The sequence below is a fragment of the Panthera tigris genome, chromosome B1 (genome assembly GCF_018350195.1).
Source record: "Panthera tigris isolate Pti1 chromosome B1, P.tigris_Pti1_mat1.1, whole genome shotgun sequence".
Taxonomy (NCBI): Eukaryota; Metazoa; Chordata; class Mammalia; order Carnivora; family Felidae; genus Panthera; species Panthera tigris.
The window spans coordinates 147,183,290-147,201,247 of record NC_056663.1 but is presented as its reverse complement, the minus strand read 5'-3'; the positions used below and the strand labels follow the sequence as shown (position 1 = coordinate 147,201,247).

Below are 17,958 nucleotides of genomic sequence, written 5' to 3'. Positions count from 1 at the left end.
AGTGGCTCAGTCGGTTGAGCCCCTGACTTCGGCTCAGGTCATGATCTCTCAGTCTGAGTTCAAGCCTTCCGTTGGGCTCTGTGCTGACAGCTCAGAGCCTGCAGCCTCCTTCTCTCTCTGCCCCCACCCCTCCACTCTCTGTCTTTCTCTCTCCTCTCTCTCTCTCTCTCTCAAAAATAAAAAAAAACATTAAAAAATTTTTTAAAAAAGCTTAGAATCAGAGCCCAGGGTAATTAGTTATATTATCCTAATTGATGTCATCAGACATCAATTGCATCTGTCTCTATTTTAAGACTTGGTTTCATGGATCTGATTGATACTCATGTTTATGGGCAGGGGCACTTTCTCCCCATGTACTAAAGTCAAAATTCCAAATTGACCTTTATAACTACTACGTCAATAATCCTAATATTATTAACAAATAGTTTCGTCATACAGTTTACTATAATCTAGTCATGTCTCCATGATGTTACAATTTGATTACCTTAATTGAGTTTTGGTGCACATTCTTGGAGGATTGCTTTATATTTGTACGTGTATTGGGGTCTATTTATGTTCTTAGTGCTTGGTACTTCTAGGTGGCATTTCGGACAGGGTGGGGATAGTATTTTGGGGTTAAGGTTGTGGAATGTGAGGATAGTGGTGTATGGGTTCCCTGTCTTTGGATATTTTCTTCTTTTATCCTGGACCTCTACTAAACTCAAGAAATGGGATTTTCTTCCATCATCTTGGAGCCTTTCTTCTCCAGACCCATTTCTGATCTATTTCTTGGTATTAAAGTATGGATCACCAACTGTCCAAATCTGTTTTCTTAGAAGGCTGTCAATATTGAGAAGTAGACTGTCTTTAGAAACCATCCCGGACAAGGCCAGTCCTACTTTGGATGTTCTCCATTTAATCACACTTCTTGACAGTTGCTGTAGAGTTGGAAGAGTTGGGTTATTGGTACCTTTGATCTCTTCCCCTAGTCAGTAACTTAATTTGCACCTGCATGCTGTGCATGCTTTTTTTTAGCTGTTTTATTTTTTTACCTGCCATCTAGTGGCTGAAATGTTGCTATACTGTTGATAAGCTGCACCAATTTTACCAAAATAATGAGGCAAAGTACCTAAAGAGATTATGTTGTCTCCCCTCTTCCTCCCTCCCCTTGATAAGATTATTTTTAAAGGTACCACTCGGATGATTTTCAATCTTTAAATTGAAGGTTTATTTCAAATAATCACTTATTTGGTGGTTTATATTATTTCAGCCCAAAGCTTTGATTTAATTGCTTTCTTTTAACTTATTTTTGAGTTGGACAAACTGTTAGGGACATATCTCTGCTCTGTCATGTTTTTCTTATCGAGATGAAGTCTTAGGGGATACCTGTTTTTCAAATAACAGCATTTTTTGATAAGTCATTCTTGAAAATTAATTAGGTATGCTTGGTAAAGTACTTCTATTCATACCTTCTGAGATCACTTGATAACTTTTGTTGGCTATGTTACGATTATCTTATTTGGTCGATTCTGATCTTTTTTGGTTGAACTTAATTCACCTCTTTTGCAATGTTTACAAAGTTCAGTTAGAGTTAAAAGATTAATGATTTTGTATCTTTACTTGATATTTCTGGTTTTCACTTATCTTGACAATAAGTTGTGCTTTCTGCAAAATAATAAAGTATTCTATCATGAAGTGAGTTACAGAATTAAAGATATGAGTAAAAGTGATCCATAATCCCACTACCCTGTATGTATCTTATATACAGTTGAGATAATAATTTACTATATCCAGTTTTGGCACTTGGGGAGCTACATAATTTAAAAAAAAAATGTTATACAGTAATACATGTTCATTGTTTGAACTTAAAATATCATAGATTACCAAAGGAAGAAAATAAAGCTTACCTGTAGCCTTATTACCCGGAGAAAACTAGAGATCTTACTTGGCACAGCAGTATATAATTTTGTACTTTTCTTTTTTCCTCCCATAATGTTTATATCAAAGGCAATTAAAAATGTCATTAAAAGTTTACTGTAAACAATTCTAAGGGCAGCCTAATTTATTGTGTGCATGTACTAGTATTTACATAATATAAATGCCTAGTAATAGTGAAACAATAGCCCATTTGCTTAGTAATGTGATAAACATCTTTGTGGTTAAATCTGTATTCTAGATTATTTCTTTAAGACAAATTTCCAAAAGTGAAATTAAGTAGGCCCAAGGATATAGACTTTTAAAAATAAATATAGCTAAGCTGCTTTCTAGAGACGTTCTGTCAACTTTTACATAATATAATTTGACCTTAACCCATTCACATTTTTTATCTGGGTCCTTTTTCAGAGGGGGGAAAACAGATAAAATTACACTCAATATGGTAAAGATGATACACAGTGTTTTTTTAGATAAATTTTTAATAATTTTGTGCTTGACTCCATAGTTGCATGCAAGAAACCCAGCAATTTGTGGTGTTAAAAACTTAATGCATAGAATCAAAAGAAAGCATTTTGTATGGGCTGACTCCCAGCCCCTCTGAAAAACTAGAAAATGATATCCTGGCTTATTTTCTAATTTGGTTCAAAGTTGAACTCAGACAACAACTAACACCTTCAAAGCTGTAAAATTCTACTACAGACTTTTTATTTAGTTTTAATTTAAACATTTGTATTTTTAGAGCAACTAGCTGATTATTATTTTTATCAGTAGGTGATGAGTTAGGATTGGTTCTCTGAATTATTTTCATGTAGTAGACTTTGGGTAAGAGGGATTACATTTATTGGAAAATCCAAATAAAAGGAGATGTGTAGTTTTTTTGTGTGTGGTTAATATTTGTATTGTGATCAAAAACACATAGCATAAATTTTACCATCTTAACTATTTTATTTATTTATTATGTTTATTTTTGAGAGAAAGAGAATGAGCGGGGGAGGTGCAGGAAGAGGGTGGGTACAGAGAATCCTAAGCCAGCTCTGTGCTGACAACAGAGAGCCTGATGCAGGGCTCAAACTCACAAACCAGGAGATCATGACCTGAGCCAAAGTCGAATGCTCAACCAGCTGAGCGACCCAGGTGCCCCATCTTAACCATTTTTAAATGTACAGTTCAGTAGTGTTGAGGGTATTTACATTGTTGTAAAATATCTCTAGAACCTTTTCATCTTCAAGAACTATAGCTATTTCATGAAACAACTCTCCTTTGCCCCCTTCCTTCAACCCCTAGGAATTGCCATTTTGTTCTTTTATAGCTAGCTATGAATTTGACTGTTTGTTGGTTTGTTTTATTTTTTTAAGATTTTGTTTATTTTATTAAAGATTTTATTTTTAAGTTGTCTCTACACCTAACATGGGGCTCGAACCCACAAACCTAAGATCAAGAGTCACAGGGTCCACTGACTGAGCCAGCCAGGTGCCCCCAAATTTGACTACGTTAGATACCCTGTATAATTGGAAATCATACAGTATTTGTCCTTTTGTGATTGGCTTATGTCACATAGCATATTGTCCTCCAAGTTCTCCAGGAAAAGTTTCAAACTTCTCAGTATGTAATAAGCCCATTTAATTTTACATACGTAACCTATTTTTGTTATTTCTGTGCATAGCAAATCTATCCTAAGTGTTTTTCAAATGAACCAAGTTCACTTCTAATAAATTTTATTAAGTGTATCAGGTAGACTTAAGGTAATACTTGGTGCTATGATAAGCTCTTAAAACCCTGTAGTTCAAAATAATAAAATTTTATTTCTCAGAGAATAGTGCAAATGGCATTTGGTGGATGCCATGCCATGCTGTGACTCAGGGACCCAGGCCCTTTCTAAATTGTGACTCATCCAACCTCTAGAACCATGCTTCAAATTTTAGTGTTTATTAGAATGACCTGGAAGACTTAAAACACACATTTGGGCCCTACCCCCAGTTTTTGATTTATTAGGTCTGCTGTGGGGTTGGTGCTGAAAATTTGCATTTCTCACAAGTTCTCAAGTGATGGTGCTGTTGCTGTTATGGGGACCATACTTTGTTACCCCTGGAGCTGAATTTGAGAGCCTCTGCTCTAGGGTCTTGGTGTTCTTTGCTTCCTCTAGCTGCTGGAGAGAAAAGCATCACATTCCAGAGGTTTTTAGAGTGAAACCTGGAAATGGTATACATCGTTTCTGCCCTACTTCCATTGGCTGGAATGGAGTTACATAGCCACACTCAATTACAAGGGAGGCTGGTCAATAAAGCCTAGTTTGTGTCCAAGAGAAAAACAACTTGGATTTAGGGGACACATAGCAGTGTCTGCCACACACACGTTTCAAGATAGGAACACCTTAAGTTTATTTTTTAATGTAACTGAAACCCCACGGTGCCAAGTTTAATTCATTTATGTGGAAGAGGTCTTCAACAGATGTTCTCTATTTTCTACTTCTCAGTTCTAAAAACTAAACTCTTAGAAAACTTAAATATGCCCTTTGGCTCACATTCCTAAGCACATTCGTTTTCTAAAAACATGCCAGGGACAATGTAACCAGGAATAGAGCATACTAATCCAAGAATTAAATTTTGTGTTTTGAATTACTATTTATACTGCAGAGAATTCCATATATACATGGATACCACTCCCACCCTGCTCCTCTTCATTAGCACCAAATATATGTAATTCCTTTAGCAAAGTGAAGACACTTCTTTAAATGATATGTTAGGGGACGCCTGGGTGGCTTAGTTGGTTAAGCGCCCAACTCTTGACTTTGCCTCAGGTCATGATCTCAGGGTTTGTGAGTTTGAGCCCCCCAGGCTCTGCCCTGACAGTGCGGAGCCTACTTGGGATTCTCTCTCCTTCTGTCTCTGCCCCTCCCCTGCTCTGGCCAGTACAAGCACACACTCTCTCTCAAAATAAATATATGTTAAAAAAAAAATAATATGTTAGGATTAAGCAGGGAGTCTACTTTGCTTCTAAATAAATACCAGCACCAATCATGAAATCAACTGTAACTCATGAAAAGTTGATACTAAATTATTTTTCTGGTTAATTTAATGTACAAAGGGAGAAAGCCTAGAGACTCTTTCACTTTATTATTTTTTTATTTCTTCATTACTCTATGTCACTTTTTCCCCCCTGAAACTATTTTTGAAGTTCATTTGCTTTAAAATAAACAACTACAATCATCTGCCACCTTTCTGAAGAACTGGGGAAGTGTGCCTAAAAGCTGGTGTCAGTACTCAAAGAAATGTAATGTGACCTGATATTTCTGTTTTGTTGGAGAGGTTTGTTTGTTTTTTGTTTTTTTTCCCTCATTGTAGGTATATACTTATTTTTTTGGTCTACTCATAGACCCTCTCTGAAGGAGTAGCTGACATACAAGAAAGGTAGAGAAAGTTTGGTTAAGAGAAAATGCTTGTTGATTGGTCAAAAGTTTACCAAATTATTTTATGTCTGCCAAACCTGAATGACAATACATGATGAAAGTGTGCTTTAAAAACACAAATTTAACTACCTTTTCTTTTAAGAGGAATTTTTTTTTTTTTTTTTAGGTTTATTTATTTTGAGGGGGTGTGGTTAGGGACAGAGGGAGAGAGAATCCCAAGCAGGCTCTGTGCTGTCAGCACAGAGTCCAACGAGGGCCTCTATCACGAATTGTGAGATCATGACCTAAGCTGAAATCAAGAGGTGGACACTCAACCAACTGAGCCACACAGGCGCCCTAAGAGGGAATGTTTGTAACAGTTGATAAGGCACACACAAATAAGCTGAGAATAAGGAAGGAAACCAATCATCTGAGTGGACCAAATGGAGGTCACAAAATTATGCAGTAAAATTAATGTGGCTTATTCAAAGAGTATTTACTTAATACTTTTGACACAATCTGATAAACTTATTTTCTGATTAGAAGGATTGTCAAGGGAGGGACTGTTAAAAGATGGTCATGTCACTGACCTGACATCAAAGGAGGAAATAAACTGAAAACTAGATAAGAACTAAAAAGTAATACCAATTTGGTCTCGTTTAGTGTAAGATTGAATAGCAGTTTCTACAGTTTGTGCCTAGTATTTTATGTGTTCAATGGAAACTTGTTCTTTATTGCTAACTTCTTTTATAAATCCAGCAGTTGGTATTTATAAAGTTGTTTAAGAGTAATGTCTATTACTGAGTAGTTTTTGAAATGCTATCCTTTTGAGGGTACAAAAATAAAATATATACTAATGTCTTCTCCCTATAAAAATAATACATAAAAAACATGGTTAAATTGATAAACTTCATTTAGCTGAAAAGATTCATTTGTATGAAACATTTTTTTTTTCCCTGGGGGATGCTGAATAAGTGGAAAGTCAGTTTATAATTAAGTTAACAAAGCCTTTTTAATGAAATTTAATAAAAATAAATTTATTCTTTAAGCAGTTTGGGAAGGCAGCTAACTACACCCTTATTTCAGTTGATGATGTGCTAAGAGTATTTTCTAAACAGACTTATTGTTGACAGTTAACTTCTTGCTATTTTATGCTTTTTTTTTCAATTTTGGGAAGAAGATTCAGTTAATTATGTGGTTTGCGGTATGTAATTTAAATTCTGCCTCAAAGTGCCATGTGTTTGTGTGGTTTTTAGTTCTTAACTGAAACTTTGAGGTCAATATTTACACTTGGTGGATTTTTTCCCCCCAGAGAAAAACCACCTACTTTGAGCATGAACTTCTAGGAAGTGTTCAGGGGTGTTTATTTGGACTAGAATTGAGAACAGGAATTATATTTTATTTCTTAAAAGTTAGTATATAAGATTAAAGACTTTATACAACTTTTTGGAGAACCTTCATATAGCTTGATATTACAGAAAAGACTGAGGAAGCATCCTTTGCCCTTAACCATAAGGACTTATGAAAGCAGCTCCTTATTTATTCCTTTGGTCTGGGACTATAAATATTTGATCCTACAGTGCATGTGGTGGATTAAAGTATCTTTCTTCTGAAAACAATAGTATTCAAGATAGTCAACTGTTAGGGCAGAGCTCAGTCTTTTTTTTTCTGACAGGGAAATGATCACTCCTAGTCCACAAAGGGAGGACTTGTCTCCTAGGATGTTTTGGCTTCTGCTTCTCTGGGCTATGAATAAAAGCTCTTCTTTGCTAAAGCAGTTGCAGTTGAACTAATAATAGTGGGATACGGTTCCTGTAAATGGAAGCATTAGGTTTATAAGTTTGATTTGGCATGTGTAGATCCTTTTAAGGATTACTGTTGAGTCACTGGAATTTAGAGAGAGGGAAGTGAGAGTGACTGACCTACCCCAAGGTATGTGGGATTGCCCTTTTCCTTATAGATAAAATTGGAATTGGTTTTATTTTCCTTCCTAAAATGGGATGGGGCTTAACTGTTTAAAAAGGGAAGGATATGCTTAGTAATAAGATTGTAGGTGAAATTCAGTTACATTAAATGCTATTGCAATAAAATTTTACATATAATCTGAATGTAAGCCCTAATTCTGCTACTAGTTAGCTGTGTAATCTTAGCACTTTAGTTGTTCTAAACTTTTCTTTATCAGTAAAATGGGAATGATAATAGGAAAAATCAAGCTTGTGTAAGAATTAAATAAAAAACAAAAATGAAAGTCCATTGTGTTGGAAAGACTATATAGTAAGGTAAGGTATTGTATTAAAATACGTGCAATATTTGGGAGATTCTTGTACTAAAATATTATTTGTTGTTTATCTGAAGTTCAAATTTAACTGGAGGTCCTGGGTTTTCTTTTCTCTTTAAAATTTTTTTTTAATGTTTATTTGGTTTTGGGAGAGAGACAGCAGGAGAGGGCAGAGAGAGAGGGAGACACAGAACGTGAAGAAGGCTCCATCCAGGCTCTGAGCTGTCAGCACAGAGCCCCACTGGGGCTCAAACTCACAAACTGAGATCATGACCTCAACCAAAATCAGATTCTTAACTGACTGAGTCACCCAGGTGCCCCTATTTTTTCTTTCTTAACCTGACAATTCTAATATTATAGTATTCTAATGTATTCTATGACTGTGAAACAAAGAATATTGTCACTAAAAGGAAGAATTTTCAGTTGCTTCTTTCTCTTCATTCTCTTATTTTGATATGGAAAGCAAGGAAAGGTAGGGTTTACTGACTTTGACTATAGTAGTGGTCCTCGGATGCTCAAAACTATTTCCTATGTATTTTACAAATTAGAGATTCATTTAGAATACCAAGTTATTGAATTAGATATCCCTTCATGTAATCTACCTTAATCCGACTATATAAAAATCTAATAACAAAATGTGATTATATAGAATATTTTATTTTTTTAAGTTTATTTATTTATTTTGAGAGGGCGAGAGCATGAGCAGGGGAAGGGTAGAGAGAGGGAGAGAAGGGGAATCTGTCAGCGCAGAGCCTGATGCAGGGCTCGATGCTCTGAACCGTGAGATCATGACCTGAACTGAAATCAAGAGTCGGACGCTTAACCAACTGAGCTGCCCAGGTGCCCCTATATAGCGTATTTTAGTGGAGACTGTGGCTGGAGAGAGATTAGCAAATAGATACTACCTAGGTATTGGGAGTTTTTAAGTGTGAGAGGAATACCAGAAGGGACCTAAGATGACCTTGCCTATTTAATTATTTAAACACATAGTACTTTGTGCAGAGTAGGTGCTAGGCCAGAGATCTGAGCAAAGCATTGAAACGTTTTAGTAGTAAACTTTTGTGATATTTTGTAAGAGCAGTTAGTAATTTTACTGCTTCCAGAGATCAAATAGTTGAGAAGAATTTTAAAATTTATAGTTACAGAATGGCATATTCATACATGTTTTTGTCAAAAGCTTGAGTAGGAGTGAAGTAATCCCATTTAGAAATTGAGTTAACAATTTGCAAAAACAAGAATTTTATCTGTTGGGTCAAGTCATGACTAAATCTATCCAGCATTTGATTTGTAATTATGATCACAGAGTATTATGTGGAAATGTGTGATTGCCTTCACTCCAAAGTTTAAGGTTATGTCAAAAGTACATTTACCTTTATCAGTGTGAATTTATTTAACATTTTTGAAAACTTATTTAAGCTGTGAATGTTCATTGATTATGGAACAAAATCACACCTTAAAATTTGGATCTAAATGTTCTTTTTCTAATTTTAGTTGATTCTCATGGAATTGGTGTTAACAAGTCTACATATACATATTCTTTAGGATCTTGTTTCATCTCTTTTCTGATCATATCTAGTTCTGTCAGTCTCTTGTTCATTTTAGTTAACTATAGCTAGATTAGCTACACAGTAATTTCAAGGCTTTATTTGCCTTTTTTCCTTAGGCACAAGGAAAGGTGGCCTACACAAATTCACCATTTAAATCACTTGTCAAGTAGTTGGCTCAATTTTATTTTCTCCAGAGAGCACTAGACTTTGAAATAACCCTGATAGGTATTTTTCAAATTCACTGATTATATTAATGAGGTTCGATTTTTATGATAATTTAAAATTAGGAATTTAATTGGGCATTTTTCTATATTATTTATACTTATTACACAGAATATGTGACTATATTGTCACATTATTTAATAGAGACATTTGAAGTAGATACTATATATGGGAAGTTTTTAGGCAGTAAATTGCTTATTGAACAGATTAATCCTGTGAATTCTTAATTATTTTAAGATATAAAACAATATCATTTATTCATTTAAAAAAATTTTTTTTGACGTTTATTTATTTTGGAGAGAGAGAGAGAGAGGCAGAATGTGAGCTGAGAAGGAGCAGAGAGAGAGAGGGAGAGACAAAGAATCTGAAGCAGGCTCCAGGCTCTGAGCTGTTAGCCCAGAGCCTGATGTGGGGCCCGAACCCATGAACTGTGAGGTCATGACCTGAGCCGAAGTCCAACGCTTAACCGACTGAGCCACCCAGGTGCCCCCATCGTTTATTTTATTTTATTAAAATTTTTTTTTAACATTTATTTATTTTTGAGAGACAGCACAAACGAGGGAAGGGTGGAGAGAGGGAGACATAGAATTGGAAGCAGGCTCCAGGCTCTGAGCTGTCAGCATAGAGCCCAACGTGGGGCCCAAACCCGCCAACCATGAGATCGTGACCTGAGCTGAAGTCAGACACTTAACCAACTGAGCCACCCAGGTGCTCCAAGACAACTTCATTTAAAAGCTAATGTTGGGGCGCCTGGGTGGCGCAGTCGGTTAAGCGTCCGACTTCAGCCAGGTCACGATTTCACGGTCCGTGAGTTCGAGCCCCGCGTCAGGCTCTGGGCTGATGGCTCGGAGCCTGGAGCCTGTTTCCGATTCTGTGTCTCCCTCTCTCTCTGCCCCTCCCCCGTTCATGCTATGTCTCTCTCTGTCCCAAAAATAAATTAAAAAACGTTGAAAAAAAAAAATTAAAAAAAAAAAAATAAATAAAATAAAAGCTAATGTTACTTTATTTAACTAAATATATATATATATGTAAATATATACATATATATATGTATATATATAAATATATACATATATATATGTATATATATAAATATATACATATATATATATGTAATGATTATTGAGGAACCAAAGACTTTTAAGTAGGTCTATCAGTATTTACCATATTAAAAATATAACTTGAAACACTTAAAAATTTATCAGTTAATTCATTTAAAAACCACAGTACTGAAAAAAAAATAAAAACCATAGTACTAAACCCATTACATGTTAACATATGTAACATAACTATTTTCCAAAAAAAAAAATTTAGTGATAAAAGTGGCATTGTTTTACATTTTGTATATGTCTTTAATGCCCGACTTAATAGCAAACCAGAATTCTTATATCTGCTTTTACATTTAGACTATTGCAATTTTATCACATGTTATATAGCTACTGGAAAATTATACATTCATGAGAGAATGAGAATGGAATAAGGTATATTTGTTATTAAAATAGTTTTTTTTCCAGGGCGCTTGGGTGGCTCAGTCGGTTAAGTGTCCAACTTCAGCTCAGGTCATGATCTCATAGTTTGTGAGTTCGAGCCCTGCATGGGACTCTGTGCTGACAGCTCAGAGCCTGGAGCCTGCTTCCGATTCTGTGTCTCCCACCCTCACCCCCACTCCCACTCTCTCTCATAAATGAATAAACATTAAACAAATTTTTTTAAATAAACAAAATAAAATTGTTTTTTGTTTTCTTGTAGACCCCTGCAAGGATCTCAGGGACTTCTTAGGCATTCCCCTACCACACCTTGAGAACCTCTGTTCTAGATAATATATACATCTGTAGAAATGAAAGACTCAGAAGAAACTCTAGATAAAAAGATTTCTTGAAAAAAACTGCATCTAAAAGATTAGTAATTCCACTGTGTCATTACATCCAGTTTGTGTTCATAGTTCTCTATTGTCTCATAGTTTTTTTACAGTTTATTAATATCAAGAGTCAAGGTTACACTTGTTACATGTTACATTTGGTTGATATGCCTTTTAAATTGTAATCTGTTGGTTCCTCTTCCTCTTTTTTCTTTGTAGTTTATTAGTTGAAGAAATTGGGTCATTTGTCCTTGTACAGTTTCCCTTTTTCTGGTCTTGGCTGAGTGCATCTCTGTGGCATAGTTTAACATGTTTCTCAATCTCTATATTTCCTGTGAATTTGTAGTTAGATCTGTAGAGCCTTGATTATATTTGGTTTTAGTTCTTTTTTGGCTAAATTTCTTAGGTGACTATGTGTATTTTCTTTCACATTCCACCAGGAGGATGTCTTTTGTGATGGTAAAATCAATCAGTCTTTTCAGGTTTTGTTAGCCTAATTCATACACCATAAAATTTCATATTAGCTTTTCTCTAATGATTTTAGGATCTGTTGCTAATTGTTGCCCTAATCCAGTATATCATTTGGTGTTGCAAAAGATGATATTCTAATAATCAAGCCTGTTAGCTGGGATTCTTCAGTAAAGAAGACCTGTTCTTTCATCTACTCTTTCATTAACCTGAAATAACATTTGTATAGAAAGGGCCAGAATAAAATTTTTGATATTTTTTCCTCTTTATGTGCAAATTTCCAGAATAATTAATTGGTACCCTAGCAACTTCCAAAGATGATTAGAGAGTTTGGGTTTTTGTTTTCTGGTTTTCTTTAGATTTGAATTTACAGTTTTTGCCTTCCCTTCCTTCATCATTCCTTTTGGAATTCATAGTTGTCCTATCTTTTGACAAATTGAAGCCCTTTGACGTTGGCTCTCTTGCCTTTGGCACAGCCTCAGGAGATTTTGATCGTTTACTTATTTCCTGGAACAAGATGTGTTAAGCTCATCTTATACATTTATTTCTCCAGACACGAATAAGGAATGTGACCCTAGTTCCTTTCAGTGGGAAATGGTATTTAGATATCATAATCCGGGTGACATTTATATTCATTCCTACAAGGTTGTCATTATTGATAGGCCTTTTGGTGGACAGAGCTAGGGAAATTATATTTTATAGGAAGGAGAATAATTCATGAGTTCTGGATGCTATTTCAAATTCAAATGTAAGATTACAGAGATTTTACTTTATTTTTTATTATACATTTTTTTCTTAACACTGAAAATATTGGTTCTAACAATGTGGTTATTAAATCACAAAATTTTAGGGAGGACCTGTTCTGTTTTATTAGAAGATTGGGGCCTAAAATACCTAAAGGGACCAGGTAACTGAACAAATAAATCAGGCCTGCTGTGAGATTGGCAGGGGCTGATAAACAGAGAATGGCAGGGGCTGATAAACTGGAGAGCATATGTCCCGCTTAATGGAAGCATGTGTGATTGGCCCCAGGTGATTTTTAGTGAGATAAAATACAGGCACAGTATTGCTTGGTTTCCACATTAAAAATTTAATGTTACATTAATTTCAGTTGTATGGATAGTGATTCCACAAATATATATCTTATACCACACTCACCACAAGTGTACTACTGTCTGTCACCATACAGTGCTATTACAGTATCATTGACTATATTCCCTCTGCTGTGCCTTTTATTCCCATGACTTACTCATTCCATAACTGGAAACCTGTACTTCCCACTCCCCTTCATCTATTTTGCCCGTCCCTGGTCCTCCTTCCCTCTGGCAACCATCATTTTGTTCTCTGCATTTTTAGGTCTGATTCTGCTTTTTGGTTTTTTTAAATTTTTTTTTTTCCTGATTCCACATATGAGTGAAATCATATAAATATAAATCATCTTTCTCTGATTTATTTCATTTAACATGATACCGTCTAGGTCCATGTGTATTGTCACAAATGGCAGTCTCATCCTTTTTTTTAGCTGTGTAATATTCCACTGTACATATACATTTGTGTGTATATATATATACTTTTTTTATATGTGTGTACACATACATGTATATATACACACATCACATTTTCCTTATCCATTCATCTGTTCATGGACACTTAGGTTGTTTTCATACCTTGGCTATTGTAAATAATGCTGCAGTAAACAGAAGGATGCATGTATCATTTTGAATCAGTATTTTTGTTTTCTTTTAGTAAATGCCCAGTAGTAGAATTACTGGGTCATATGGTAATTCTATTTTTAAGTTTTTGAAGAACCTCCCTGCTGTTTTCCACAACGGTGATACCAATTTACGTTCCCATCTATATAGTATACAAGGATTCCCTTTTCTCCACATCCTCATCCACTTGTTATTGTCTTTTTTTCCTTTTTTTTTTTTTTTTCCTCCAGAGAGAGAGAATCTTAAGCAGGCTTCATGGTCAGTGTGGAGCCCAACAGAGGGCTCAATCCCATGACCCTGGGATCATGACCTCAGCCAAAATCCTGAGCTGAAATCAAGAGTCAGATGCTCAACCAACTGAGCCACCCAGGCATCCTTGTAATTGTTTCTTTATTTTAGCCATTCCAATAGGTGTAAGGTGATATCTGCTTGTGGTTTTGATTTATATTTCCCTGATGATTAGTGATGTTGAGCATCTTCTCATGTGTCTTTTGGCCATCTGTCTGTCTTCTTTGGAAAAATGTCTATTTAGGTCCTTTGTCTATTTTTTGATCAGATTCTTTTTTGTTGTTGAGTTGTATGAGTTCTTTATATATTTTGGGTACTAACCCCTTATCAGATGGATGTATCATTTGCACATATCTTCAAATATCATTGCAAATATCTTTCAGTAGGTTGTCTTTTTGTTTCATTGATGGTTTCCTTTGCTTTCTTTTTATTTTGGTGTAGTCCCAATAGTTTATTTTTGCTTTTGTTTCCCTTGCCTTTGGAAATGTATCTCAGAAAATGTTGCTGTGGCTGATGTCAGAGAAATTACTGCCTGTGTTCTCTTTTAGGTAGTTTTATGGTTTCTGATCTCACATTTAGGGCTTTAATCCATTTTGAGTTTATTTTTGTGTATGGTGTTAGAAAGTGGTCCAGTTTCATTCATTTACATGTAGCTGTCCAGTTTCTACAACACGATTTACTGAAGAGATGGCCTTTTCTCCATTGTATATTCTTGCCTCCTTTGCCATAGATTAATTGACCGTATAAACATGGGGTCATTTCTGGGCTCTCTGTTCTGTTCCATTGATGTGTATATCTGTTCTTGTGCCACTACCATACTGTTTTGATTACTACAGCTTTGTAGTATACCTTGAAGTGTGGGATTGTGATACTGTTACTGAAAAACCCAAGTTCAGATGCTTGTTGCACAAAAAGCCAATGCTCAAGAGACGAGTTTTGGTTGGAAAGGAATATGAGCTTTATTCAGGCGGCCCACCACCTGGGGAGACGGTGGACCCTTGTCCAAAAACCAATTCTGAGGTTTCTACCTGACCCAAAGATTTTTAAAGGAACTTTAGGGCAGTTAATCAGTGAAAGGGGAGCACAATGATCTGTAATACTTCTTGGTTGCATGCATGCAGATTCAGTGGTGCCAGCTACAGATGTTATCACAATGCCTGGGGCAGTGGGGAGAGAGGTTGTACGAGAGAGTTTCCTTCAGGGTTTTTCTAGGAAACAATACACGATCTATAGATATACCAAGAAAGTTTTTTTTTTTTTTTTAATCTTTTTCAACGTTTTTTATTTATTTTTGGGACAGAGAGAGACAGAGCATGAACGGGGGAGGGGCAGAGAGAGAGGGAGACACAGAATCGGAAACAGGCTCCAGGCTCCGAGCCATCAGCCCAGAGCCTGACGCGGGGCTCGAACTCACGGACCGCGAGATCGTGACCTGGCTGAAGTCGGACGCTTAACCGACTGCGCCACCCAGGCGCCCCAAGAAAGTTTTAGTTAATTGATCACTCAGCTAAAGGTGCTTGCTAAAATTTACAGACTACTAAATTGGCCAGAGGGCTAAGGCAACACAGGCAAATACTTACAGCTTTGTTTTTCTATCTCATGATTGCTTTGGCTATTCAGGGTCTTTTGTGGTTCCATTTAAATTTTAGGATTGTTTGTTCTAGTTCTGTAAAAAAATGCTGTTGGTGGTTTTCACATTTTTAAAAAGAAGTCACAAATCCAGATATATTATGTGAACTTATATTTAGCTTTTAAATATTGACAACTAATTCAAATTTTTTAAAAGTCCCATTTGGACCAAACAAATATTTTCTTCCATAGGCCATTAGTTTGTGACTTCTTGTGGAAGAGCTCTAAGGAACTGATGGTTAAGCTAGCCTTCTAGACCTCAGGCAAACTGAAAAATAAAATGGGAAAGAGTAGGAGGAAGAGGACTTAATCATCTTGCTTTTGCTAATCATGATGCATTTATTTATCTAACTTCTCTTTTTGAGCTTTTTAAAAAATTTAAATAGCTCTATTGATCATTAATTTTGTTTTTTGTTTCTTTTTTCACATTCAAAATAGGAACTGACACCGTCTCAGAAAAGTGGTGGGAATGTTCTTCAAATGATGTATGAGAAACCTGAACGATGGTCTTTTACCTTCCAGTCATATGCCTGCCTCAGTCGAATACGAGCCCAGCTTGCCTGTCTCAATGGCAAGCTCAAAGATGCAGAGAAACCTGTATTATTTTTTGAACGATCTATATATAGTGATAGGTATATATAAATAACTTGCACTTATCATTTTGGAATCGTGGCTTGGAATTGACTTTTTTTTTCTGTTTCCTGGTAATCAAAGTAATAAGAGAGGCTGTGTTGAGGAGAAAAATTACCTTCAGCAATTTGGTAATCATGACATTAGGGAAGTACTAGTATTAATAATTATAGCTTCCATGGAAGCTTTAGGGAATATGATAGCCATTTCATTCAAATTTGCAGAGAAGGTTTTTTTCCTCTAATGCTCTTAAAATTCTCATCTACTCTGGTTAAATCTGGATCTATATTCTAGACTGCATCTTGAGCCAGATCAAAAATCTCTAAGGGAGCCTTAGAGTTACCTTGTTTATGCAAAGATTCTTTTAAGCTAGAGTGTTGGCTAAGACAACGGTTCTCAAACTTTTGGTCTCTGGACCCGTTTCCGTTCTCTTTTTTTTTCTTTCTTTCTTCCTTCCTTCCTTTCTTCCTTCCTTCCTTCTTTCCTTCCTTCCTTCTTTCCTTCCTTCCTTCCTTCCTTCCTCCCTCCCTGCCTCCCTCCCTCCTTCTCTTTCTTTCTTTCTTTCTTTCTTTCTTTCTTTCTTTCTTTCTTTCTTTCTTATTTATTTATTTTTGAGAGAGGGAGAGTGCGCCCACACGTGAGCACACAGGAGGGGAGGAGTGGGGGAGGGACAGAGAGAGAGGGAGAGAGGGAATCTCAAGCAGGCTACACTGGGCTCACATTCACTAACCATGAGGTCACAACCTGAGCCAAAATCAAGAGTTGGACACTTAACCGACTGAACCACCCAGGCACCCCAGGATCCCTTTCTATTCTTAATAATTATTAAAGAGCCCAAAGAGCTTTGTGTCTTATTGATATTTATGTTATTAGAAATTAATGTTGAGAAATATAAAGGACACTTATTTATTTAAAATTAGTAGTACTAAGCCCATTACGTATTAGTGTAAATAACATACTTGTAAAATTGTATTTTTCAAAACAAAAACATTAGATAGAAGAGGATTGTTTTACATTTTTACAAATCTCTTTAATATCTAACTTAATAAAAGACAGCTAGATTCTCATTAAAGCCTTCTCTATCTGTATACTATGTTCTTTTGGTTGAAGTCTAGTGTATAAAGTAATCTGGCCTCTCACAGAACTTCTGGAAAGGTCTTGGGGACTACCAGGCATTCTTACACTATATTTTTGAGAACTGCTGTCCAAGAACATATTTCTTATAGTTGGAGATACTCTATTTTTTTTTCCTGCTAAGTTATTATTTGCCATGGATTTTGGGAGAATGTTCCATGTCCAGTTAGTAGATCTCCTTTCTATTTCTTTGTGTTTTTGGAAAGGAATTATGTGTTGATGTAGACTCTCTTTCAGGTATGTTTTTGCATCTAATTTGTATGAATCTGACTGCATGAATGAAACAGAGTGGACAATTTATCAAGACTGGCATGACTGGATGAATCACCAGTTTGGTCAAAGCCTTGAACTGGATGGAATCATTTATCTTCGAGCCACACCAGAGGTGAGACTTAAAATTTGTTTACTCCATTGACAATTTAAAGTAATATTTAGAAGTCCTTTTAGTGGTGTGCAGTGAAGGCAATTTAGTTTAGCTCCACTCCCTGCTCTACTCCCCACATGCAAATTAGAAATTCATAACTGTAGAGAGAGGCATTCTCTTTTCCTCAGCAAAGTAGAAGCCCACATTGGCAAGTTGCTCTTTTAGGCCCTTTTCTCTGTGCTTTCTCCATTTTCTTCTTTATTCCTTCCTGACTTTTGGAAGGGCTCTTATCTATCACAGCTAGATTAAAAATTTTGCTCAAGGGGCACCTGGGTGGCTCAGTCGGTTAAACGTCCGACTTCAGCTCAAGTTACGATCTCGCGGTCCGTGAGTTCGAGCCCCGCGTCAGGCTCTGGGCTGATGGCTCAGTCTGGAGCCTGCTTCTGATTCTGTGTCTCCCTCTCTCTCTGCCCCTTCCCCGTTCATGCTCTGTCTCTCTCTGTCTCAAAAATAAATAAAATGTTAAAAA

At 36.0% G+C, this 17,958-nt stretch overlaps 1 protein-coding gene across 2 annotated transcripts in view; it reads left to right on the top strand.

The window, feature by feature from the left end:
- The window catches only part of DCK (deoxycytidine kinase), a 45,202-nt gene that overhangs the window by 9,126 nt on the left and 18,118 nt on the right, over positions 1-17,958 (top strand). For both annotated transcript variants that reach the window (XR_006216957.1, XM_007086927.3), the window contains exons 3-4: positions 15,740-15,933; positions 17,303-17,450. Coding sequence is in view for 1 of the 2 variants with exons in the window: in XM_007086927.3 (XP_007086989.1) it covers positions 15,740-15,933; positions 17,303-17,450 (342 nt within the window). In the remaining variant the exon portion in view is untranslated. The remainder of the gene's footprint in view (positions 1-15,739; positions 15,934-17,302; positions 17,451-17,958) is intronic.